This window comes from Pieris brassicae, chromosome Z, assembly GCF_905147105.1.
Source record: "Pieris brassicae chromosome Z, ilPieBrab1.1, whole genome shotgun sequence".
NCBI lineage: Eukaryota > Metazoa > Arthropoda > Insecta > Lepidoptera > Pieridae > Pieris > Pieris brassicae.
In genome coordinates, this window is record NC_059680.1 from 11,820,115 (window position 1) to 11,847,255 (window position 27,141).

At 33.0% G+C, this 27,141-nt stretch overlaps 1 protein-coding gene across 4 annotated transcripts; it reads right to left on the reverse strand.

Moving 5' to 3' along the window:
* Positions 1 to 784: 784 nt before the first annotated feature.
* Positions 785 to 26,625, reverse strand: LOC123718498 (glutamine synthetase 2 cytoplasmic-like). 4 transcript variants are annotated; one of them, XM_045675066.1, is made up of 9 exons: positions 26,533 to 26,625; positions 9,107 to 9,150; positions 7,138 to 7,335; positions 5,081 to 5,272; positions 3,427 to 3,588; positions 2,937 to 3,150; positions 2,537 to 2,794; positions 2,160 to 2,299; positions 786 to 1,842 (listed from the first exon to the last, which is right to left on the reverse strand). In XM_045675066.1, exons 2-9 carry the CDS (start codon positions 9,129 to 9,131, stop codon positions 1,694 to 1,696), a joined length of 1,338 nt encoding a protein of 445 aa, XP_045531022.1. In that variant the 5' UTR covers positions 9,132 to 9,150; positions 26,533 to 26,625; the 3' UTR covers positions 786 to 1,693. The 4 variants fall into 4 exon arrangements, with proteins under 4 accessions (XP_045531021.1, XP_045531022.1, XP_045531024.1 ...); XM_045675065.1 differs by lacking the exons at positions 9,107 to 9,150; positions 26,533 to 26,625 and adding an exon at positions 8,168 to 8,303 and having other exon boundaries at positions 785 to 1,842; XM_045675068.1 differs by lacking the exon at positions 5,081 to 5,272 and having other exon boundaries at positions 789 to 1,842; positions 26,533 to 26,620.
* Between the last annotated feature and the right edge of the window lie 516 nt (positions 26,626 to 27,141).

Consider the following 27,141-nt stretch of genomic DNA (forward strand, 5'->3'; position numbering starts at 1 on the left):
TACGTTTTTGAACTTTGGTCTTTGTACTGGAACAAACATTTTTCTTTTATATAACTTGGTGAGCTTTTTGTTTTTGGATGTAAATCATGCGATTTTCTTTATTTTTCTTCACCCCGCGTGTATTGGTAGAAAGAAAATCTGTTGGTGTATTGGAAGCACTACATTAGCAATACTATGCTAAACACTATAGTGTCAGCACCCAGTTGTCAGCCTTATTTTACTCCTAACTTTAAGGTTCAGAGTCAAGACTAAACTTAGGTAGGAGTCCAGTGTATTTGTCACACGAGAAAGTGCCAAAGCGACTACCGGTACACCCAAACATCCATCTAACAAGTATAAACTGACGGTCTCCATGGAAAATGTTCGATGAAACGTGGCTGGCATAGTATGGTAGCACCATTAATTTATAATATTTAAGAGAAATATATAGTTTACTAATTGTTAACTGATAAAAGGTTGATTATGAGCTGACGACAGAGCCCCAAAGTCTTTACTGAACCAAGACCAAGGCTAGGTTGAGGGCATGGAGTTGACAATGACCTCGAAACAATAGGTGTTGAAAATTGCCAAGATTGATGCGATGGCGAAAAATATTTATCAATCCTAAGGCCCATCAGTATTAACTGATGCGCAATGTTGGGGTAGATGATGTGAATTAAGGAAATCAGTCTCTTCAACATTATACCTAGTTCATAGTAATCCGGATATAAATAAAACAAGTATATCATACAACAATATTATTTAATTTCATTATTTAACATTTCATTCCATAATATATTGATAAACATTTTTTAAATAAAAATGTTTCATTCAATTCCTTGTTTATTATTTAAATAAAATTACACTAACAATGGCCATGCAAAATATTTATAAGCATTTTATGCAAATTCTTTCAAGATATGTAAAATTTGTATTACGGTGTAGTTATACAATAATAACACGAATAAAATTTCTACTACCAGAAATAAGCAGAACCGTATCGGAAACAGGTAATACTGATACAATGTAATAGAAAATGGAAGATTAAGAAAGTCCTGTTTGTATAGCACAGAATAGTTATTAAGAAGTTTTTATAGATGACCACCAGAATTACTAAATTCCTGAATTAATAAATTGTGTGTACCACTTAATTTTTCTAAGCTATATGACAATATTCTAAACTAAGCCTAACTTGATATAAGACGACATGATAAAATTGTTCGATAATATTTCATGTGATTATTATGCGTAGACTATGATATGAAAATAACAATAATAATTAACCTTTAAATATCACATAATATTCGTAAAATATCCTCTATAATTATTTATAATATCTTATGTGGTCCGATTATACGCTACCTTTAACACGCTAGTCTCTAACCTAGCACATAAGCTGCCCTTGGAATGTTTTATGATCTTAGATTTAAAAAAAATTGTGCATTTGTATGGAGATGCTTCAATAGTCTAATATGTCATCTATAAAAGAAATATTATTTACATATACTATATTTCTATATACCTATTAAATTATGGAACACCTTTAATTGATCAGAGTTACAAAAAATGTATAAAAATTAATACAAGTCTAATATTAAATATATGTGCGTTACTCCTCGTAGATTCATGTAAATCTATAGGAAATTTCCGAGACATATCAAGTGGGAAGGCGCTAGCTAACGCGTTTAAAGGCGGCATTGCTATCACTTTCATGTTATTCATTCAATATGCAGGTGCGCATGAGTGCATCGATGACAGAGTAAGGATCACAGTTGGATGCTGGTCGACGGTCCTCCAGGTAGCCTTTCTTTTCTTCGGCCACTGCACGCGGTATTCTGATACTGCAGCCGCGATTTGCGACTCCTGAAACCAAATTTAGGTAATTTTATTAAGTTTACTGCATGATTTTCATTGCTATACCCTTTTTTAGGCAAGTAAGTAGTCAGTCCTCTTGTCCACCTTAATCTGTTAGCTGCAGAGTCTTTTAATGATAGATGTAAAGTTTTTAAAACCAACCCACGCCAAGGTACATGTACATTCATACAAGAAGTGGCTTCCCTTGATTTTTTACAGTTTAACCTTTGATTATAAATTGGAACACAATGTAGGTCTTCAAGGGTAGAATAAACCTTCTTTGGGAACCTGATGAGGAAGGAAAGTAAAGTAAACGTGAATCTTACCTGCACTGAAGTCGTTAATACTGGCGGTCTCGTGCAGACCGGTGAGACGGCGCTCGTTGTCTTTGCCTCCGCGAGGATCGTACACCTTGATGTGCTTCATGTGCACCTTGGACAGCTTGTCTATCGCCTTCTCGATTTCACTGGAAATTTAATAGTATATAAGCTGAATTATAGTTACAAAACCTAAAACAGAACAGTATAGTATAGTCAAATAGGTAGTATAGTTTACTTGTTAGAATAAAGTGAGTATTTCACAAAGCTTTCAATACCGTAAATCAGCTATGGTATTATTGACCAAAATAGTTTAAAAGAAAATATCCTTTGCTTTGAGATTATGGAAAATTACAAAGTCAAAATATATTAATGATAATACTTACATAATACCGTTCTCTTCTCTCATTTTCTTCGTGGAGAAGTTAGTGTGTGCGCCAGAGCCGTTCCAGTCAGCTACAGGTTTGGGATCAAAGGTTACAATAACACCGTACTCCTCAGCCAAACGGTGTAATAAGTAACGCGCTATCCAAAGATCATCGCCAGCGGTCACACCCACAGATGGACCAACTTGGAACTCCCATTGAGATGGCATCACTTCCGCGTTTGTGCCAGAAATCGGCACACCAGCGTACAGACAGCAACTAAATGAGAAATTGAATAATTACAATGTTTTTAATTAGTAGAAAACGAAAATGTTTTAAAATATCATGTAATTAATTAAATAACTCGATTCCGTAAATAGCCGAAACGTCTTGTTTTTTTTAATTAATTGAATAAACTCACATGTAGTGAGCCTGGACAAGATCCCTAGCGAACACTTTGTTGGCCCCGACGCCGCAGTAGTAAGGTCCCTGAGGGGGTGGGCAGCCGCCAGGAGGCCATCCGAAGGGCCGAAGGTCTGCGTCCAGGAGAATGTACTCTTGTTCAATCCCGAACCATGGCTCCTCGTCCTCGCATTGGTCGTACGCTTCTTGGCATTTAATGCGGTTGTTTGTTTCTATTAAAATATCAGACAAACTTTTATAATATTTAATGTGATTAAAGAAATTCAATTAGATACTGTTTCACGAGTAAGTATTGAGTTCTCTCCGAAATAATAACATTGATCACTCTAAAATATGTTAAAGTTCTTTGTCGTGCTAAGCTATAAATTTAATTAAAATCGTTTGTAAAGTAATAAAATTATCACTCAAACGCAGACATGAGTGCCTGCTAACCTATCACTATCTTTTAACGATTTTTACATACTGTATATAATATAACTTCATCTTACCAGTAGGTTTCATGTTGTATTTATAGGTATCACACATAACAAGGATGTGGTTTCCTCGTCTGAAGGGATCCTTGTAAATAGCCCTCGGAGTAAGGTAGGTATCGGCATTGTGGCCTTCAGCTTGTCCAGTGGAACTTCCGTCGAAATTCCACTCCGGAAGATCTGAAAATAATAATACAATTGTTTAGAATTTAAGTCAGAATTCTAGCCCTTGCCTAATATCGTCGAACAGAAACATTTTGGGTTTTACGCGATAATTATCGCGTATATCGGTAATATAATACATGAAATTAATGGGAATTAAAAAGGAATTTAATCTTAAGATGAAATTCATAATGGATAGGAAAGTTCTGATAAAAGTGAAAATTAAATCCGTTTCAGGTAATGACCCAGGACTTCCAGGCGACAAATACAGGCGAAAGTTATCACATGATAACTTTTATCAACTAATTAACTGCGCTGCGTGCAATCAGCGCACGTTTGGTGTTTTACAAACTTAAAATGGACATTTCCAGATTAAAATTTAATAAAGTTATAAAACTAAAAATTTGTTTGTCCAATATAGCAGTCAAACACTAAAATCTGATGCTACACATCGCCCAGCTATGCTTCGTTCAATTGAATTGAAACAAGCGAATACATGAATTATATTTTTATTAATTAATTACCTAACTTATTAAAAACTATATGGAAAACCAATTGTGATTAGCCTGCCCGTTTAACTGCCAAGACCATTACTCGCGTGTACCTACGTTTCACGCAACGAAACACTTTTTTAATATAAACTTAGAGCTATATAATTAAACTCAACGTCACGAGCCACGCACACAGGGGTTACTTAACCCTCTTTATAAAAAATAAGTCACTCTAAGTAAACACTTTTAATATTCATGAAGTAATGTCCCTTTTCATTATAACATAAATACATTTTGACGGAAAAAAATAAAAGAGAACTTTAAAATAACAGTGCAATAGGTCTGATTGAATTTTACCGTACATCAGTAAAGGCGTGATGTGGCTGGTAATATATATAAGAATATAGATAGAATATTTATAAAAAACATCGTTTTTGCGCGTTGACATTATATAGACTTTATACGTATTATATAGGCAACCGCAAATTAATAATCTATCAAATTCGCAACTAAGTGATTAAAATACGTAACAAGCATCGGTTAATATTAATCTGATAAAATCCTGGTCAACAAGTCATTGGTTAATATTGCACAAAAGCGGTCTAACAAGAATCTACACTAAATTATGCAAATATATTTATAGACTACATCTGTGCCTCAGCCAAGAATAATAATGCTGAAAATTACAACAAAATTACGATATGTTTACTTATAGCTTGATGTTATTAACAAATAGTTTCTAACGCTTACACTATTACCAAATATACAAAAAATTACACACGTTACCGTATAATATTCATAATTCATCGTATTCATCGTATTATTAAAAATTTAATTTTAATTTAAAATAATTAGGCAGAGAACGCAAAAAGGGAAAGTTTTTGCGTTCTCTGTCTTGGCTAAGTCGAATGGCTGGTAAAGTGTATATACTTTAAACTAACAATATAGTACTAATCTACACTATATAAAATTCACTTCATACACAACCCTATCCAGAACAATGATACAAATGATGAAACCTTTTAAATTCTCATCAAAAGAGCGCTTATTTGTCCGTTCCAGCCACTTGCATTGGAAATCGAATTCACTCTCTAAGTCTTTAGGGTTAAAAAACGGAGAGCAATATTTTACAGTATACATGGAACTGCTACGGGTGTGTGCTTCATACAGACAGTTCTCGGTCATCGCTTCCAATATCCTTGTCAATTTGTCTAAAGATAAACAGAAGCTTTAAGAGCTACACAAATTGGAAGCTTGGTTTTTTTTATAGAACAGGGTTCAAACGGGCAGGAGGCTCATCTGATGTTAAGTGATACCGCCGCCATGGACACTCTCAATGCCAGAGGGCTCGCGAGTGCGTTGTCGGACTTTCAAGTATTGGTACGCTCTTTTCTTGATAGACCCTAAGTCGAATTGGTTCGGAAATACTTTAGTGGGCAGCTGGTTCCACATAGTGGTGGTTCGCGGCAAAAAAAATGCCTTGAAAAACGCTCAGTCGTGGAACAGCGGACGTCGAGGTGAGACGGGTGGAATTATGTATTCTGCCTCGACGTCTGATGATGAAACTCGGCCTATATACCTTTTAGTAGCCTCTGTCCTTCTTGCTAAACATAGGGGTCAAATCTACATATCTGCATAATTTGAAGATTGTTTTGTAAAACAAATAACTGACGACACTGAAACCATGCTATTGTCAGGATCCAACTACAAACAAACTAGAATCCAGGTTTAATTACTAAATCTCCACATATCGAATCAGAATCTATCTAATCTACACTGTCTTACATCTTTTAACTGTCTTTGTGTTGGTCTAGTGCTCGCCGTTGAACCTTACGTTCGTGCTATAAATCCCGGCAGCAGCTACATTTTTCTTTCTATGAGCAATTAACACTCATTGTTAGGGTGATGACAAACATGGTGAGGACACCTTCATGCCTAAGTCGAGGGCATCTCTCCAAAAGTTATTGTCTACAATATAAAAACCATCAACGAAACAGACTAACATATTTCCCGGATCGGTAGGACTTATTCATCACTTCAAGTATCATTTATAAAATTAATGATCCGTACTACACTTCACGGTGCTGTAAAAACATGGCAAAGACCTACGCGGTTTTAAACTATTAAGTATAGTTCGTCTCAAAAGAGAAATACGATTTTAATTCGACTAGTATAACAATTTTAATTTATATAATTTGTCAAAAGATTGGTGGTACATTTCGAAATATTTTCCAACAAAGCACATATTTATTGTTTCAAAGTAATCAGTAAATAACGAATAGTATAATCTAGAGCGGAAAACAATACGCGGTAACTACATAGAACTAAAATAGTAATTATGTAATCATAGGTAATATGACCCACACATTTTAACTGGAACATCCGCATTATGAACTACAATTATCATGCGGCCTTCATTATTAAATGTTTTAATTATCGGACTAATACTGAAACTTGACTTAGACTAGAATCCTTCACGTGAATGAGGTTAAGAAATGTATACTTTCTATTGAAAGCAAACGGGCTGGAGGACAACCTGGTGTTAAGCAATACTTATAAGAATTCGTACAACTGCGTCATTCAACGTAAAATGTGAAATTGTGAATTGTTACGAGTAGATGTAAATTTAGATTTCTGTAAATGTTTCATGATCATTCTAAAGGTGATCAGCCTCCTGTGCCTGACACACGCTGACGACTTTTTGGGTCTAAGACTAGTCGGTTTCATTACAATGTTTTCCTTCATCGTTCGAGTGAAACCACTAGGCCAACTCTGCTCAACTGACTTGAATAAACCACTCGAAAATCCAAATATATTTTGGATCGGATAGTTAAAGCGATAGAGTTGAAAAACATAAATATGTTGTTATATGCATGCAGATAGTATGTCTTGCACAATATGTAATTTTGATCAATGACAAGAGAAAAATTCTAATTCATGTCATTCATATCTATAATATATTCAGACAGCATCCTATTGAACATAAATACAAAATGAAAACGACAAGGAAACCTGTTACCGCGTGTTATACAGACCCAATAAAACATATACGTATAAATAGTTTTCAGACAAATACCTTTTGGTTGCTTTGGAATGAATCCGATGGTACGGTCCTTGCATCGCAAGTGCTCTCCAGTGCCATCTACCCAAATGTATGTGGCAATTATTTTATCAGCTGGCAGTGGTAGGTCTTGGTACCGGCTTAGCAATGTTTTTGATAACACAGCATTAGGCGAGTTCGTTAGAACCGGCCCCGATAGGATTTTAGGGTTATCTGTAAAAGAAAACACGATAAGTACATAATTAACACATGAATTGTATATTTCATATTTCCATGATGTTTAAATATTAATTTAATCATAATATATTTTCATATTCTAATTAGCGTTTAAGATACTAAGTCAGTATATAAACTGAGCTATATATTATATAGGTATAAAAGGTTGAGAATTTAGAAAACATTAAAAGCCTTTTTGTTGTTGGTTTGGTTCAAAAATCTTTTTTGATTATTTGATTTTTACTCAGACTTGTGACCTTTCTACGCTTGTGCTCGAAATCCAGCAATGTTTATATGGAGATATAAATAAGCGATCAGTCAGTGGCATTGCAGACGTAATTTCTTCCCGGAATACGGCGGTTGCCTTGTCCAACACTGGCAAGGAAGTCCATCATTACTTTTTATGTTTTTCTAAATTTACCAAATAACGGCGTTGCCATCTATTTATACATTGATGTTATTTAGTTACCATGTATTTCTAGCTCACTTTATACACTTAATAAGCTATTATAATAATAATAAATTAGTATATTAATAAATATATCTAAATAATTAAGATTCATCACCGTTTTTAACTTCCGAAAGGTCAGTTTTTAATCGTTACAAAATATGTCAAACCGTAGATCGGTTAGTAAACGACTCTGTGTACGGTATTGAGGCTCTAAATTTTCAACCGGATTGTTATTATGTAGGTAATTAAGAAAAAAGGCTATTATTTAGTTAATTTACATAATATTTAAAAAATGTCGTAGGCGGAACAAGTCGCTAACATAAAAAAATCTAATTAACTTTGATTCCTATTCTCTTAACTTGAAATAAAAATGACAACCTGGCCGTCGATCTTTCAGAATGGACATCACATAAAATACTTTACATAATTCACAAGATACTATATCTCGAATATATTTTATTAAAACAACACTTTGTAATATGGTTTGTTTCACAAAAAATTTCCCATTTATCGAATTTAGTGACAATTTCATCAGCGATGACGTTTCATACTTCGAATTTCTTATAATCTAGTAACAGGATCTGTCAAACTAAACGTCACAGGACTCATTATATTTTACTAGATGACCCGGTGAACTACATATATATATCGTATAACATACATAAATTTGTGTCAAAACTTAAATTTTTTAAAACAAACCATAGACATCGAACCGCATACAATAACTATTAAACAAATTTCTGAGCGCAATCTATAAACATATGACAACCAAGTAAGATTTTTAATTTTCTAAAAAGACGAGAGACATCAAATTATTGGAAAATTGAAACACCGTTTAAACCTTCCCTGACACTTCCACAAATATTTCAATTAGCCAAACCAGCCATTCTAGAGTTTTTTCGCCATCTTTCAATAATACTATAATGTTATGGCGACTGTACAACTCGAGAGCCCCTCGTTATAGCCTCTACGAGTACGATTAAGATTTAAACATTACATTTGTATTTTTATTTTTAATTACATGACGACTTAGAGCGTCTCTGAATACAAATAAAAACGTATATTAGTTTTTGTCATCCGGTAATCATAACTCGCGCCACGTTTTTTAATCTCACTTGCGTTAAACTGCAAACACCCTTTGACTCGGGCCAAAAGACCAACATATGGTGGAGAGCAAACTGGCGAGTATACGTTTGCTCTCACTGTTTTCGAATACCCAAATTTCTACTAGTATATTCTCAGCAAGTTTGCATGGCACACTGCAGAGGTGTACACGACCAACACCTGGAAGCTAGATAGATTTGTGTTAAAACTTACTTTCTATTTTCGTGCTGTCTGCCATGCCTGCCTATTTGTTAGACCTGTAACAAATAATATATATTGTAAGCATGTTTTTATTACATCAACATTGAGAGGAATTATGGTCTTAGATCCAAATACAATGGTTAGGCACAGAGGAATTATTGAACTAATTGCTATTTTTAAAGAATTTGTAAATAAGAAGCAATTATGACAATGCGTCAACTATGCGTGTCATTCATGCCCCCTTTTAGTTCTAAATACGCAGCGCCTCAGTATTCCATACAAAAATTATATACAATTATGTATCGTATTAAAACTTGATGAAACTTTCGTGCTGTTTGTAAATCTTAATTTTACTTATCGTTGTATAACAGATACACGTGTATTAATGAAATAAAGACCATTGGAATATTTCGGAATGTTATGCATCTCATTTGGCATTGACACAAAATACCGTTTACGATGGGGCGTCAGGGCATAAAATTTTCGTCATCAATCTAAATCACTTTAGCAATATGGAATTGGGTTTATACTTGTCTCATTATTTTTACATTAAAACGTAATACGGTCTTTAATAATCTCGGATCCAAATCGAATCCAAGACGTAAGATATCAAAAGCGAAGCAGTCGGGACAATTTTTTGTTTCTGATTTATGGGTACCTACCTATATAAGTATATAGGTAAGAATACCTCTCAGGGAAGTGTTTATATAATATTTATTGGCTCGAGGCCCGGTGCGTGCTGAAAGAAATAATTCTGGCTATTTGGCTACTTTTTCTTATTTATTTACAATTGGTTACAAGAAAGACAGCTTCAGATACGATATGGGAAGAGAACGCTTGTATAGTATAGATTTAATGGAAGATAGAGAAGGCGCTAGCTGATAGTGACAGTAAAATAATTCATCTCACTCATTTTATCGCAGAGTCAGCGGAGCGCGCGATGTCTCATAAATCTCACTATAAGGTAACAAATTTATGATTGCAATACACGATTATTCAAATTAATATCAATTCCCTAATATTTTTACCATTCCGACAAATTGGACAATAAGAAACCTCTGTATTAAACAACCTTAAAATATAAAACACTGATATTTTAATGCGACAAACGTGTCTTTACGCCTATATCATGCATTTAATATATGAAACAACAATATTTACAGCCTTTTAAACGTCCATAAAATTATCTCACAAAGAACGGTGAATGAAATTAATGTAATAGACAAGGACGATGGTTAAAAGAGGCACAATGCCTCTTCTAGATTAATTGGCAATATGGTGAACTTTAACAAATAATCCAGCAGCGTTATGACCGTTTTTTGGGCTTCAGATTTGGTCATTTTATTTTCAACTTGACGTGTATTTCTTTTGTGTATATTAAATACAATAACGTGATCAGGGGACTCTTGACATATGATGCTAATCGGTTCATCATCTGTCAAGAACGCTGTCGAATGTGACGGTGAATTGGACTGTTAACATTTTTATTATTATGGAATATAAGATGTAGGTATCATTTATTCCACGTCATTAAATTTGTCTTGGTAGACATCATATAAAAAAAATCAATCAACTGGATTTGACGGTACGATGACGAGTGAATACGAGCAAGCGTCGCCCTCAAAGCGTCGCCCGCTTAAGCCCAACACCGCTCAGTGAACTTAAATAAAGTTTAGTAACACTAAACTCAAAGTACACTGAACCTTTACACGAGCGATAAAACTTTCATGTTTTTATATCTAGTTCGATACGTTTATCTCGTTAACTTGACCCATTTGTGTGTTTCGGGCCTTGGTACACATATATGCAGGTTATCATGAGTTTAAAATTCATTACACTCAGTAATAACGATTATTTATCATTTTAAAAGAGCGAAATATATTCCCATGAATCAATGGGCTAAAATTATTTCGTTTAGATGGTATCCTACAGGGCGTAGAACAGACATATTTGTGATTACTAAGCATATTTAATTTTAGTTACATGTCATAATGTTTTGCTATTTTAAATAACAAGACCACTAAGTGAAGTCTGTTTGCTAATAATTTATTTAATATACTGAATTGCAGATTGGCGATGTCTCATATATTTAATTTTTTAAATTACCAAACCACAATGATCTTAGACATTCCATTATAACAAACGTAATATTGACCTAGTCATTTTCCTTGAACAATGGCCTTATTGTAAATGGACTGTATTATTAAAATATTGACTATTGTTATTAAGATTTGCTTCAGATCACTAAAAAATAATTACAAACGTGACATTCAATGCTGCTAAAAAATATATTTTTAAACAAATGTTAAGGTATTTTTTTATATCGAATATTATTGGGTAAATATTCAGGTATCGAAAGACATATGGAAACATGGCCAAATTATCTAAACATAATTATTTTATAAAAAGGTGTTTATTCATTATAACATATGCATTACAATGTTTAAGATTTGGGAACCTGTTTATGTAAAAAAAAACCTGTGTCAGTGTTCCCAGATCTTCCATAACAACCTTATTTACGTTGTATTGTTTAATTAAGTAACGAAGTTTATGAATAATAACTTAATTTTCGTATTCCTTTATATGATAACTCTTCCACCGCCTCACCCCTGTGGCCCTGCGACTAAGTATGCCATCTTATCACACGTTGTATAATTGATGTAAAACAATTATTGTAACATTTTTATTATTTCTTTATATAAAAAATATATATCTAGTAATTATTTCATATGGCTAGGATACAGTCTAAACTACTCTAACTAACCTCGTACCCCTTTAATCACGCAATAGCTGACTCTTCATCAGATTGTGTAAAACCATTATTTTACCCGTTGTTTAATTTCCTTGCTTTTGTAATTATTGTAATGTTAGCTTAAGCTCACTAGCGACTTTAATTTTTTGTGTATTTTCCTTCATTGAGTTTGCCTAGAAATGGCTCGCTAACTAAGCATATTTGTTACTTTACATTGTTTATGTATAACTGAATACGGTTTGCATAAATATTAATTATTACAATAGTAGATTAGTATTCATAGTGTCATCTGATAAAATGTTTGTTATTGTTATGCAACCTCGCAACCAATTAACATCACTATAAAATGTAAGGTAATGTAAACAAATAATGTTACCCAATCGATTAGTCTAGTGAGCGTCCTTGAACGGATTCGTCCGGTTCGATTTCGGTTTTCGTCCAAAAGCCTTAGGAAAATCGATTTGTATATCAACTTGTTACGGAATTTTTATATTGTATTGGTACTTTCCATACTCCTTATGTATATGTTTTGTAACATAGTTACACCTAATAGAGCTCTAGGGATATATGTTTTTTAGATTGATGTTTTTCATTAGACAAGGAATGGATATTTATCACGACGTTTTTCTTAACATAGTGTTAATTGCGTACATAGAAAGGAAAGTCCATCGGTTTCAGAACACTCCTAACAAGATTGGCTCTCGACTTATTATTATTACTATCCACTGTCTATAATTATTTCCTAAACTAAATATTATTTTTAATACGCATTATGGGTCGCATACATATTTTATAATATTCACAAAAAAAGTACAATCTAAATAGCCAAAGGCTAGGTAATTTTTTTCTAACTTATAGCTTAGTTAGACACTATGTTAATAGTGAAAATATGTAAATTTAACACAACATAATCGATACAATGAGAATTTAAAAGTTGTAAAATATAATGTATTATAATTTAACACAGTTTTAATCATAATACGAGGGATCACAGTTTAATTCTATTCATTAGCTTAGTACCAAGGTGAACATCAGTTTATAGTCACAAGACGTCGCCAACAATGTCACCTACATAATAATGACTTTATTTGCATTTATCGTGGCTGGACAAGGATTTTATAGCCCTCGAGTAATTTACTACTTGGGAAATGGCAACATCTTGAACCGGTACATGGTACAGGACATGGCATGGGACCATGGGTTTTGACGGAAATGTGAACAGTATGAATTGTAAAATAAATGTATCGTTATACAATGAGAGCTGGCATACGTGAGCGCGTTAAAATATTTAATAAAAGTCCCTTATAGACAGTAGGTATATTATTATTCGTCAAAAAGTAGCAGATACATTCAATGATAATAACTAGTGTAACAGTAATTAATAATCCATCAAGCCACGGTGTATTTAAACCGTAATATGTTTTTATAGACGCTATTCAATAGTAATGTCCTTTAAAATCTTTCTAAGGAAAAAACTGGATGGATTTATGGACCTCAAGTGTCATGAATTCACTTTCCAAAGTTTGTAATGAAATGGTCTTAACGACGAAACGTATTCTAGAACAAAATTCAGTCAAACAAGCCTAATCGTCTAGGTTCAAGATTCTATTCCTATTTTTGTATTTGGTCTAGATTCTGTTTTAGACATGGAGCTTCAATATAGTGGATTAATTAAGGTCCAGATTGATTTTAATCTATTTTAACTTCGTGATAAAACCGATATCGGTTTAATGGATAATGTATCGCATATAACCGCAAAATGTTATATTGTTTACTGTATGCATTATATTAATATAGAATGCATTTGTAATTTATATAATTGCAATACAACACGGCGTATAGAATTTATATTATCAACAAACACTATTCAATTTGAGTAACGCAATGAAGTATTTCTATGCGGAATAAAAGACGCCTGGTGAACAGTATCGGTGACTCCAGAGCTGGTGCTTTAATCTGCTGCTGGTGAATAAGTATCGCGATACGCGCGCAATACAGCGAGAAAATTCCAGCGTTGAAGGGCTGCCACTGGGACCAAACTTTTTAAATTTGTTTTAATAATGCATTTAGGCATTTTAATGTAGATTCACAATGTTTATTTTATCAACATATATTCTATTTTTACAACAACTTAACATCAATTCCATTAAACGTATGAAGATGAAACCTTGATAAAAAATTTCATAACAAATAAATCTTTGAACATTTTCCATATGGACAAAGGAAAGTTAGAAACTTAATTGCATTTGAAACTCTTTCAGTCTAACTCAGAGTCTTCATTTATAATTCACAAGTGAGTTCGAAAGCGCACGTTACGACATTTATCCTCCATTAGTTAATGACTATTGTGAGTATAGGATATTATTAGCATGGTAGAGATCGGATGGCCATAAAGCTGCCTGTTGCACTCAACTGCGTTAACGTTTATTGTTTATGTGTGCAATTGAGTGTGAATTGTTTCGTTAGAAGATTGATCATCCTTAACATGCCTATATATACCAAGTCTGCCCAATAGCAATGACACCTCAAACAATTAAGCGACATTTCTGCAGTACAAAACAAAAAAGTACATCGTGTGATTCACCCGTATGCTCCTAAAGTTCATTGCAGCCGAGTTTTGGAACGATTTCCATTCCACTATCTAAGGTTAAATGTTTCGGACGCGGGGTCGTTAACCTTACCGATTTATCTTTAACTTTATACGATTGACGTACGGTTGCACGTATATAACACATGTTCGGTTTATCAGTTTTTGTGCAGTGTGATACTAAAGATAACGATCATAACTGGATAGTACTGGTTGAGTTAGAAACATGGATGCTTATGAGAATCGATGGGAGGCAGCAAGTTTGAGGTAAAATCTAAAAATATATAATGACACAACCGTGCCACTGTTAGTACAAAATATTGTTTTTAGACGGAATGCTTATTTTAGATAATTCGGAAATACAGAACGCTATGTAAAAGCCATATAAAAAATAATGCAATAACTACTTTAAGAAAACACCTTTTTAACGGATTGAAACTATGTATTATTATTATAAACTTATACTTACCACGCACGCTGTTAAGCACGCAAAACGTCGTAAAAATTTAAATTTAAAATTATGTAAATAATTATAAGTTTATAATAATAATACATAGCTTCAATCCGTTTTAAAAGTGTTTTCTTAATACGTAAAAGCTATGTTAACAAAAGACAATAACTACTATTTATAGTCTGTTGTTGTGCATGTTAACCCAATAAAAATAAACAATTAAATATTAACGAAGTTCTTTAATTAATATTGTAAACATGCTGCGCTGTGTTCATTATTTTAACTTTGCTCAGCTTGTGGCGAATGTGTGGAAGAAGGATTGTTCCTCCACCCTCCAAGGGAGGAGCCTCGAACTGTCTAACCGCTGACTGACCCAAAGGCCTGGCTAAGGTTAAGAAGTTATATTTATCCTTAGCAGCCAGAACGACCGTGTTAGCAAGTTTCTGAGCATCGTCATCTTACTGATTCGTAGGCGGAGATTGTAGTGGTCGCTACAAATTTAACCTTTGTTTGACGAACTTCCCTGGTCTTCCATTATTAATTGAGTTTTGCGATATTTCGTCAAAGCCATTTCGTAAGGAAAATGCCTTAGGCATTTAGAAGGATTAGCATCAAGATAGCTAAACATTTGCTTAAATAAGAATGCGGTTGAAAATTAAAAACACTGATTCAATTTTAATTATACCATATCATAAGTCTTATCACATTTAATTACGAGTTAATGGTATTCTAACGGTTCTTAAGTTTTAAAGAATGTTGGATGAAAAGGTTTTGTACGCCCTGAACCAGTTTTCAAATCAACTTAACTGTCCGCACTGCCTTTGAAGTATGTTGATTTGGAATTACATAACATTCTTAACTTTGATCTAATACGAGATATGTTTAAATTATACTATCATTATAAGTACACAAAATTTAAATAAAAATCTCTGTAACTAAACTTTTATGCATTCCTCTCTTACTATCAAATTGAGTGTACGCTGTGATAAAAAGGGTACTTTTGTGGAAATGGTGTGAAAATAAAAATTTAAATAGCCTTTATTCGAGTACACAATAATTACTCTAAGTCCATGACATTTATGTTTTCACTAGTACTCGGCTTCCAACTAATCCAAACTAATCCAAAAGCTACCGGTTCGAGTTAAAAAAAAACTGTTGATATAGGTGAGCTCCACGTGGCCAAGCAGCTTTTATAAATAGCACTCAAAATGATCGTTCATGTAAATGCTAATGGTTTTTAACTGACTTTAAAATGAGACCTACAACTTTAAGCTTAAATTAACCAAATTCGTAATATTTATATAATTACGGTGTCATGCTATGCTTTGAAAATAAAGAATATGTACAATGTTCCTGTGCCTGACACACGCCATCGACTTTCAGGTCTAAGGCGAGCCAGTTTCCTTAGGATGTTATCTTTCACAGTTTCATTGTATATAACGTAAAAACAAACTGAGGTGAAAATGTTCATCACTCTGTTCAATCACTTAGGTCCGCGCTACGTATGTTAGACTTTCCACAGGGACTGTAGGACTGGGACACTCAGAGCCATCCACACGCTTAATATGAGCTTTCGGGGTTTACCAACATGAAAGGGAAGGCAACCATAATGCTTTTTTTAAATGAGGTGAAACCACTCTTACGCAGGCCCTCGCTGTGGATGTCGCACTTGACGCGGGGGACTCTGGGGCTGGGTCCACAGTCAGTAGCCCTCTGTTATTCAGAGGGGTAGCCAGACCCCACCCACTAAACGACACGACCATAAGATGGGCCCTCGGGGTGTGGCAGGCATTCTACCCAAGGGCTTATATTCGACATAGAGAGATCTGGGTCTCTCAAGACCGAGACCCCAGATTGAACCACCGGCTAGTCTGTGGTCAACCCCAGACCTCTCCCTCAATCGTTTAGGAGCCTCCTTAGACCATTGCACTTCAGGCCTCATCACGTCCCAGCATAGCTAATATGATACCCGGTAAAGTGAGGTCTGTCCCTATAACTGACACCAAGTCATGACGCTCCTTATCCAGGTGACACACTAAGTATGCTCAGCTGTCTCATTCGGAGCGCCACGGTGGTAGCACTAGGACGATACTGCTTAATTATCCCCGAATAACTTCTCTCTCTCGCTCTCATTTATCAAAAGCGGAGGCAGATCAGGCCTAGTAATCGATTTGGGCGTTATTAAATAATCTTAAACGAAGTCTATTTACTATGTTTTTCTTTCAGTGTACATTAAGATAAGAGCGGTGTAAAATCAAAGCATAACAATTTCATTAAGAATTAATGAAGACTACAATTTTTATCGGAGTTTGCGTCAGTTTTATTTGGGTCAGAAGCGTGTTTAGATAATGCTATATTGACGTTTAACTCCGATAAAAGTTACCCTTGTGATAAAGGATGTTTGTATGATCCATTGATATCATTTATCAATGTTGATAATGGGTGCTAACTTTTAAATAGCCCGTTAACTACTATTGGAACGCAATCAATAGATCGAAAGTTATACAAGTAATTAATATTATATTGCCTTCAAGATGAAGGAGATTTTTATTATATTGTATTGTTTCGCTTTTATATCAGTGCAAGGAATTTTTGTGTGTTGATATAGTCTGTATTATTCTCGTCCATTGCAACTCACGGTCCGACCCCCACACTCTAACAAGCTGCCCCGTTGCAGGGACTGCTAAATTTTATTTCTAAACGTCTAGAATGTATAAAGACCTTTAAATACTTCTCATATGGAATCAAATGCGTAAAAGTACTTCCCCTTAATAAAAACAAACAATATCAATCATTATTTTTTATCATGAAAATGATGCCATACGTGCATAACCCTCATAATATCTAAAGTAATCAAATACAATTATAATTATTTATATATATAATAGTTATTAGAGTATTTTGGGATACCTCTAAATTCAACTCTATATAAATTAACACAAACAATATTTCTTTGTTAGGATAATATATGCTATCACAAATTATATTATCGTACGTTAAACATATATTATGCACGACGAGGGACAATAAACCGAGATAGCCTAGATAATTGGAATTTATAAAACAATGCAATACATATAAACTTTAAACATAATTTGTTGTTTACACAATGCTACAATAACAAGATTGAAGTCTTCGAAATCTTTCAGTCATAAGGAAGTCTATCTGTCAGTAAGGAAAAAACAAATATATTTTTTTATGTTATAGGAGGCAAACGGACAAGAGACTCACCTGATGTTAAGTGAAACCGCCCCCCACCCATGGACCCCTCACATAGCCAGAAGGCTCGTTCTTTTATTAAAAAACCAAATATAAAAATGTCAATCATTCATTTAGGTAACACAAAGTATACTTACGAACGTCAAAAAATTAATATATATATGAAATGCTTCTAATTTAACATTTACTTTATTTTAGTTCTCGTAGTAGGACGTAGAAAGGAAGAGAAGAACTGGCAATGAACTCTCCGCCACTCTTTTTGATCGCCAAGTTTTTTGTTTTACACAACGTTTGTAAGAAGCTGCAATCATTACATAATGTGCCACATGGCATCTTTCAGTAATTAATAATAATAAAATAAATTAAAAACAAAGACATATCCCCTATCAGGACCTGAGTAGAATTTTGTATTCTAAACTATCTTTGAACTATATATATAAACTAATATATATCTAACTAAATATACAAAAACAACAAATCTGCTACCAACTTTCCAATAGCCGCTATCTCTTTTATTTCTCATTTTCCCAGGTGTCTGTTCTGTTCACTGTGTCATACCATGTAAGGGTCCTTTTGAGCCATCAGTCATCACAAACGCGGTCAATGATACCGGCTATATTCCAATACAATTATTTATTTCAATTGAAATATTTGTTAACGATATGTACATCATAGCATTATATTCTGTGGTTTGAGAATGGCCCTTCACAGTCTTAAGCAATATATCATCGACCTTATTTGTATTGTTATTATAACCAGATACTCAGGTACTACTGCGTCACGCTTCATGACGTCAAGTATTTTTATAACAAAATATATTGTGTGTTATATTGAGTTCTGTTCTCGAGTGGTTATTGTTCATCGAATAAAACAAATCCAGTTATTTTAAAAATGTACCTTAATTTCATGTATTCTTGTAAATTCTACAATTGTTCTTGTACATAACTTTAGTCCGAGACCATTAAAAAACGCGATCTGCCATGTTGACCAAGAGAAAGCGTCCTTTTTAACCGACCGTAAAATTTCCGATGGATTGTAATTCACCGCGTGTGTGTTTTGTTTTTATACACAAATACACACTGCATGTGGATCTATCGTGTTGCTTATACACATCGTCATATAAGATTAATATAAAAACATAATTTGATACAATAGTTCCTGAAGTTTCGTGCAAACAATTCAGGTTTCTGATAATATGATATAATGTAGCAATGAACCAGGGAAGTACGTACAGAGGATGAAAATTGTATAACTTCAATAAAGGACTTCAACAATGAATATAACATACCAACAATAGCATAAAATTAATTATGACGAATTATTAAAAAAAAAGGACTTTTCGATTCAATATGTAAGCGGCCGCATAACCGGCGATACCATTGTCTCAATAATTTTGTTTAGATAATAATGCTACACGTGAATCTACACAGAAACGAGACTCATTGTGAATAATATTATAATTCTTTTGGCGCGAGTCAACGCTCGATCACCTTGACATAATAACACACTGTAAACGACCTCAGATCACAAAGAAATTTCCGTACAAGGAATGTTCTTTGTTTGGTTTCGATAATAATATATTATTTCAGTAAAACCTTTAAATTTATAAATAACATTTATTCTTTTAGGTCTAAGTCCCTATGTATATGAAGACTTGGATTGGTCTCTGGCAAATTTTATTTTATTTGGACTTTCAGCTATACAATTATAACAGTATAAACAGTATGTAACTAATACTAAATGGCAAATTCGTGGGTGATTGCAGCGGCCTTTTAATATTAGCATCTGATGACCTACGAGTGCGTCGTTGGCCGATGACGGAACAGAGACAATAAGACCGACATCGTAAATTAATATGAATATTAAAACGGTAATTAATTAGTTATTTTGTAGAGATTCCAAACTTAGTATAAATAGATTTTTATAGGAATTTATCAGGTAAATAAAACTAGGTAACTAATGTGGTAATATAAAATTATTACGGATTTTGTATGTTGAATTGCGCTATGTAACAAAAAACGTATGTGAGTACGTAACGTATGAAAAAGAGATGTGACATAGAGATCTATTGTCTAAAACTAATTCATAGGTAAAATTCGAACCTACGTAACATGTATTTAAAAAATACATAGTCTAATGGCTCAGCTGTATAATTAGCATAGTATTGAAATTGGTAACCATTAAACAATAATACCACAATATTATACTTTGTACGAGAACATTAACGAACCATTTTAGTTGAAAACACCGACTTTGCATTTGTCATCTTACGAAAAATACAAGCAGTATATTAAAGGGATAAGTTGGCGCCTGGTACATAGTACTGGTGACCCCAGAGCTGGTGCTTTCCTCGCTCAACGAATACATTTATTCGTTATACAGCAATTGCTGCCAGCGTTAAAGGTAACAGAAAATTTTTTTTTAGTTATAACATTAATACATAGAAATATATACTTTTATGAATAAGAAAATTAATAAACAGCCCGGTACTGTTAACGATAACTTTTAACTTGTTCCAATTACGTAACCTACAATTTATGGAATTCACAAAAGATTCATAACGTTAAGTATACGTTGAGCACTTAATAATTGTGAAATGCATAATACTAACAGTACATAAACACGTTATTTCATTATTTCCTTTATTATTACTGTAATTAACTTAATGTACTGTAATTTATTATTTACAATGTAAATCATATTTGTATATCCGATTGGAGTCTATCTCAAAGTGCATAGTACATTTATTTAAATTGAAGAGATTTTATTTAATGTTTATGAAGAAATTACTGTCAGGTACAGAAGGCTCAGCGCTTTAAAGATATTATCAAGACATACTGTAATCTAAGATTTAGGGTACAATATGTTATCAATATTATTTTAATAAACATATAGGTATGCTCTCCGATATTAAGTTAAGACAGTACGAAGGAAACTAAACAATGACGTGAGAATAATCACAAATCAACAAACCGTATAATATATCAAATATATTAAAACTGTCCAATAAAGCAGGCAATTTATTTAAGGACGTTATGAATGTTTACGATTATAACCTCTTTATTGGTTTAAATAAATGATATGAGGAAAACTGCTAAAGAGAATTGCGCTAAAACCCAAGGATTAAAATTAACCTTTAAAGTATTTACGTAAAATATTTAACATAATAGTTAAAACGCAATATTATAAAGAATTATTTTTAACCTAAAAGAAACTCATTCATATTTATTAATTATATACATATATACTGTGTCCAATTGTGCAAGTGTAAAAATACCATAGTTGTTGTTGGATGAATATTATGATTATATGTGAGTTAATTAATGATTATATGATGTACGGAGTTTTATACAGTTTGGAGTAAACGAACGAAAACTTTTTATCCAGGTGTACATAATAGAAACAAACGGAAAATTACAGACTTCGAGGACCCGCGGCAACTTTTACCTTGACGGTTATCATTCAATATTCTTAAATGTATAATATTCAATGCAAATAATACAATTCAAGCGGTAACAATCTATGATAATAAAACTGAAATACAGAGTAAAGTTATCTTGCCATAATCTCTTGTAAGTACAGCTTGATAACAAAATTGAGTTAAACCAGGTAATATTCGACCTTCTAAAATTGTAGTAAGAAATGCTTGTACAAAACAAACACATTACTAAATCCTATATTTTCGGTCACGCTATGGTTATTATAGATCGTTTCATATTGTACCAAATAAATCAAATACTGAAACTCTTTAATAATTCAGTTGCAGTCAACTTTATTTGAACATAATATTTGATTGATCTATCGTACGTTTCGATATTGATTTACATTTGATATTTATTAAGTTTGTACACTTACTCTTTGTGTTATAGCCTTAATGTGTAATAGCAAATAACTTCCGTTTTAACCGTTTATTTGATTATAACAGTGTTTTTTTTTCAATTCCGGTTAGATTCGCTGATGTAGCAAAGTCTTCAAGATTTGTGTTTATTTATTTCGTAATACTACAGCTAACACTATATATATAGCAAACAACAATTATACAAAAAATATAGCCAAAGATGCAATACATAATATTTACAAAAAGGTTCAAAAATTTACCAAACGAAAAGATATAAAGGTATTCTATACGTTTTACCAAGTAATACCTACTTCGGCTGAGTTCTGTGGTGTAAAAGTGAGGTGTGTATATGGATCATATTGCAGTTAATATATATTCTTAATACTTGTTTTAAGAATATTCCGCGATAGCTTCAACAGATCAAGGCTTAAACATTGGTCATTGTACGTCCGGTACGATACAAAACTGAGCTTTTTGTATCGTTGGTGTTGATGGGTGGAACGATGTATTCAAAATGGTATTGGCATTTATAGTGATTACGCTACTCCCCTGATCGAGCCGGTATACATATATGGTAGGTTTTCTGAGTAAAAAGGTTTCTATAAGGTACTAAAGATAATGATGCTTATCAGAAGTATAAAAATAGTTAAAGCGGTAATCAAAGGTTATAAGTGCCTTCACGTGAAAGTGTAATGCTTGTCAGGTGCTTACAGCATGTACAATTATCTCCTTAAAATATTGCCGATATAAAGAGATTATATTTTCGTTAGGAAATGTGCACTTTTATCTTGTATCTTGATTTAAGATAAGCCATCATATATCAAAATTGATGACAGTAATGATAACACGTTGATAGTATTAATATTAAAAACAATAAAATGTATATTTAAATTTGTAATCATTTACGGGTTGCTAAGCTACGTAGAGTTTTTTATTCATGTAAGTGAATTATATATAAAACAAAAAATCGACAGCGTGTGAGTCAAAACGCTAAACACATATTGCCTATACAGAACGTTAATAACGCCGGTTTCTATTATTAGAACAGTTGCGGAAAATTTGATACTCGTACAGGACGGTAGACGAAAAAACTTTATGAAGTAGATAAAATCTTCAAACCAGTTCGAGTCTAAAACATTTAATTTAAAAAAAAAAACTGTTTATATTAAGGTCTATGATGTCAAGATTATGTTATTTCTGGACTGACTGGATATTTTAGAAACATATTTTCTTTTCGTTTTAGACAGGCAAAACTTTATATTTCCTAGAATCAAATCTCGGATACGATTCCTGGTAAAAATAGTTTGGTTAATCTTATGTATCCTCCCCATTTGTGCATTATATGACTACACATATAAAGTTATAATAGAAATGCATAGAAATAAAAAATGTACGAGGACCAGTTATTTTCCTTATCAACAAACAGAAATGCTACTGAATTTCGATATCAGTATTTACTTAGATGACGAGCAAGGCCGTTTTTGTTGGCATTACAATAACGCTATTTCGCGTGTTACAAATGCAATGTATAGACTACTATTAGTTTGCCAAGAAAATCGATAAACTCAAATTTTCCAATAATAAAATTGATTTTCCTTGATGTCTAGTAATATATTGTATTGTATTTCCATAACCACAACTCTTCGTTCAAGTGAATAAGATGACGAAGAGTTGTATGGTCAATATTATCAACGATACGGTGTCCCCTAATCTCGGTTTATCCAATACCATGATTCCGGAGTAAGCAGTCGGCGCTGGCTGAAGTTGGTACCATAGCCCACCCGGTAGACAAGATAGACAAAGTAAGCTATTTCCTTGGAAACTGGGGATGTCACAATGCAGTTCTACCTTAGATAGAAGAGACATTTATTTAGAATTTTATTTAATATTTTGTTCATTACCACATTCGTCTCATAAGCATATTTTGTCTGTATTTTTCTGTTTGTAAAATTTACACGCGTTAAACGGTAAACTAATATTGACATTGTTTGCTTGTGTTTTATTTAATGATACAACTGAAGTAATATTTACGTTATGTAAACAATTTTTATTATCTCTGAAACAAATTCTTGCAAAAAATGTACTGTTATATAGAGAATAAATAAATATTGCAAATTAAATAAGATGCAATACGATTATTTATAACATACTTTTACATATTTATTACCCTTTTTTATTTCAGGCTATTAATAGTAATATTGTTGTGAATAATAAAAATTCACTCACGTGCAGCTAGATTCACTTGATGCGATAAAAATATAGTTTAAAGTAAATTTATTATTTTATCAAATATATCATCTTTATGTTTTTATTATTATCGGAATGACTTTCAAGTATGTAGTGATATGTGTGAAAATACAAACATCTGTATTGTATGATAAAAATAAATGTATCATTTTGATATCAACAACATTGGATTACCTCGTAAATTGGGATTGTTAGACTTGAGAAACTTTGTTAGACAAGCGACTTTATTTACGTAACTTATTAAAAAAAAAAAAAAAGTTGTAAGTCTTTTTAATCACGTAGAGCCGCAAAACTGGTAGCTATAGTGCCCAGTATAGTATAAAGTAGACTAATTATAAAATACAGTTACACTATAGCTTTATCAAAAACTGAAGAATGTTTTAGTAGTAATGTAACTTGTTGTATGAAATACTGTGCCCAGCTATAATAAGAATTCATATTGGGAAGCTAATTGGCAAATGTAGCTTACATAATTCAACTTATCATCATCATTCATTCGCCCTCAAATTGTGTGAGAGGAACGCTTTGAAGTAAAAAAATACATATGTCAGGGTTCCCAGCTCTTCCATACCAAACAGGAAATTCCATAAATAATTCCATTGTTTGTTTTTTCAATTGTTGACAACGCGCCTGAGCGTATTTTCTTTTATAATCATTTTGTTAGCGTCACAATGGTACTTGTGAAAATTGACTAGATATTGTCATTTTATCTAGATTAACATTTGTCATATTAACACTCATGAAGCGTATGTTGATCATTTAAAATACTATATTTAACATTTTATCTATTTCATATATATCATCGTCATCCGTTCTGATTAGACACAAATATGTTTTAAAATTTCGTACATAGATACTAGAGATCTTTAACTGTCAAAAGGTATGCCGACAGCGCTGTGATTTAGTGTTTAGCGCTAAGGGACGAATCAATAATTTAAAACTTTTAACAATGCGTTTAAATAACGAAACATAATTTAAACGAAGAAACGGATACGATATTTATAGGCCCAACTTATAAATTTACATATTTTATAAATACTTGTTACTGAATAACAAAAGCAAAAAGTTGATAACTTGAATGGGAAGCTAGATTTCACGGTCAATTAGTATTATAATATTAATTGTATAAAACATAAATATTATTCCAATCATTCTATTTGCCTACTCCTTTATGCTGCTTTTATAAAATATTAATTGCAAAGGCTTAAATTGTCAATAGCTAAGGTATTTGATATAAATTCTCAATAGACGGTTGTTTAAAAAAACACTTTAGTACCTACCAACATACAACAGTGATGTAACCGCTAATTACGTATGAATACTTTTCTATATATTTTTTTATTTATTGATTAAGAAATATATGAAAGATTAAAAAAATACGTATTAGATAAATACATGTTGACAATAGCAATTAAAACATAACTATCAGTTATTCAAATTAAACAACCAGTAGTTAAAAGATCTCAGTTTATCTCGGTATTTGTGCTCGAATATACTAGTTACCTATTCTGGTAAACCATTACAAAATTGTACAAAATTTTTACTCCCACAAAGTATTAAAACTGTATAAAATATATACAGGGATCGTAAGGATCTTAAAAATATTTGTTACGTCAAGGTTATTTGTTTAAACACAGAAATCGACGTGGATAAAACGGATTCACAGTATTGAAACAATGGTAACCTACTTATTAAATGATTGCCTTGGTAATAAACTTATCAAACGATCTTTGGTCACATTAATTAAATATCATTAGAGCGAAGTCATTAAGCACATCATAACCATTAAATAGCGCCATAAATTATTTATTTTTAGTAATATACGTCATACAAAATTTGTACCTACCCGAGATATGTTTCAGCTATGTGACTATTGAATTTTCTTTTATTTAATACATTTAGTAGAAAATTGTGTAACTAATAAAAAAATAGCGTTGCGTCAGTGACGTCAAAGACTCCTGAGGGCATAACCAGGAGTAGAGTGACCCAGAATCATAATTAAGTAGGGATCGCGTTGAAACCAACTGTACTAGCAAAATATAAAAAGCGGATCAAGTTTAACAAGTAGCCGAGGGAAACCAGTCGTTTTCTCGGCAGGTTGTTAAATGACGAAACAAGCAAGACCTAATGTATAAACAATATTATAACTTGGATCTGGGAGACTTTAAAAGTTCGCTTAGCAAAAAGTTTATAACGCGGGAGCATTCGATGGATCACGACCGGGAGAATGATGCAATTCGCAATGCAACCGCACGAAAATACCGATTGACACGAGTACTGGGCTAATTCCACTATCGAATCCCCCTCGCGCGCAACTCGAAATAAAACTTAAAATTTACAGTACCTTGATAAGTCCAAAGTCACGCGCGAAACGTGCTTGCCGTAACGAATGAAGCACTAATAAAACCGCCTCGGGCGAAATTTACAGATTGACTGATGGCTGAACGGCGTGCGTGTTGTTTATATGCGCGCGCATCTTCGCGCCTGCGTGGTGGGAGATTTACAGTGATCCACCCAGGTGCAGATGCGAAATTTCCGTCCGTCGTACGGATGCAAAACACTGATGCGTGCCACTGTACCACCGTACCGTACGTCAACATCCGTCGTATCATTAAAGTGTTCAGCCAAATTGGACTAGGATGTTAAATAGACGTGAATAGGTACGGTGTTCTACTGGGGTCGACCAGAGAACGTTTTAGAACCAGCAGAAATTTATAAACACTTTTCAGTGTGTTTATATGATGCAGAACTTAGAATGAAATTTGAAAAACAGTGTCCTGTGACATATAAGATTATTACTTTACCGTAATTATTTTACTTTCTTAACTTCTAAATTAGGTTTTTTCATGTTTCATGAGTAAAAAACTATACATTTTTAGACTTATCATAATTTGACGTAGATTTATCACGGACTTCATTTGACACATTTTCTACTAGGATAAAGTATGAATAG

Bases quoted from the DNA above. Each gene is read 5' to 3' on its own strand.
- LOC123718498 (XM_045675065.1), bottom strand. From the start codon at position 8,195: ATGTCCATTCTGAAAGATCGACGGCCAG. The intron at 5,273-7,137 runs GTATTTGTCTGA...GTTTATCTTTAG, and splicing joins CATTCCAAAGCAACCAAAAG to ACAAATTGACAAGGATATTG. The intron at 1,843-2,159 runs GTAAGATTCACG...ATTTGGTTTCAG, and splicing joins TATTAACGACTTCAGTGCAG to GAGTCGCAAATCGCGGCTGC.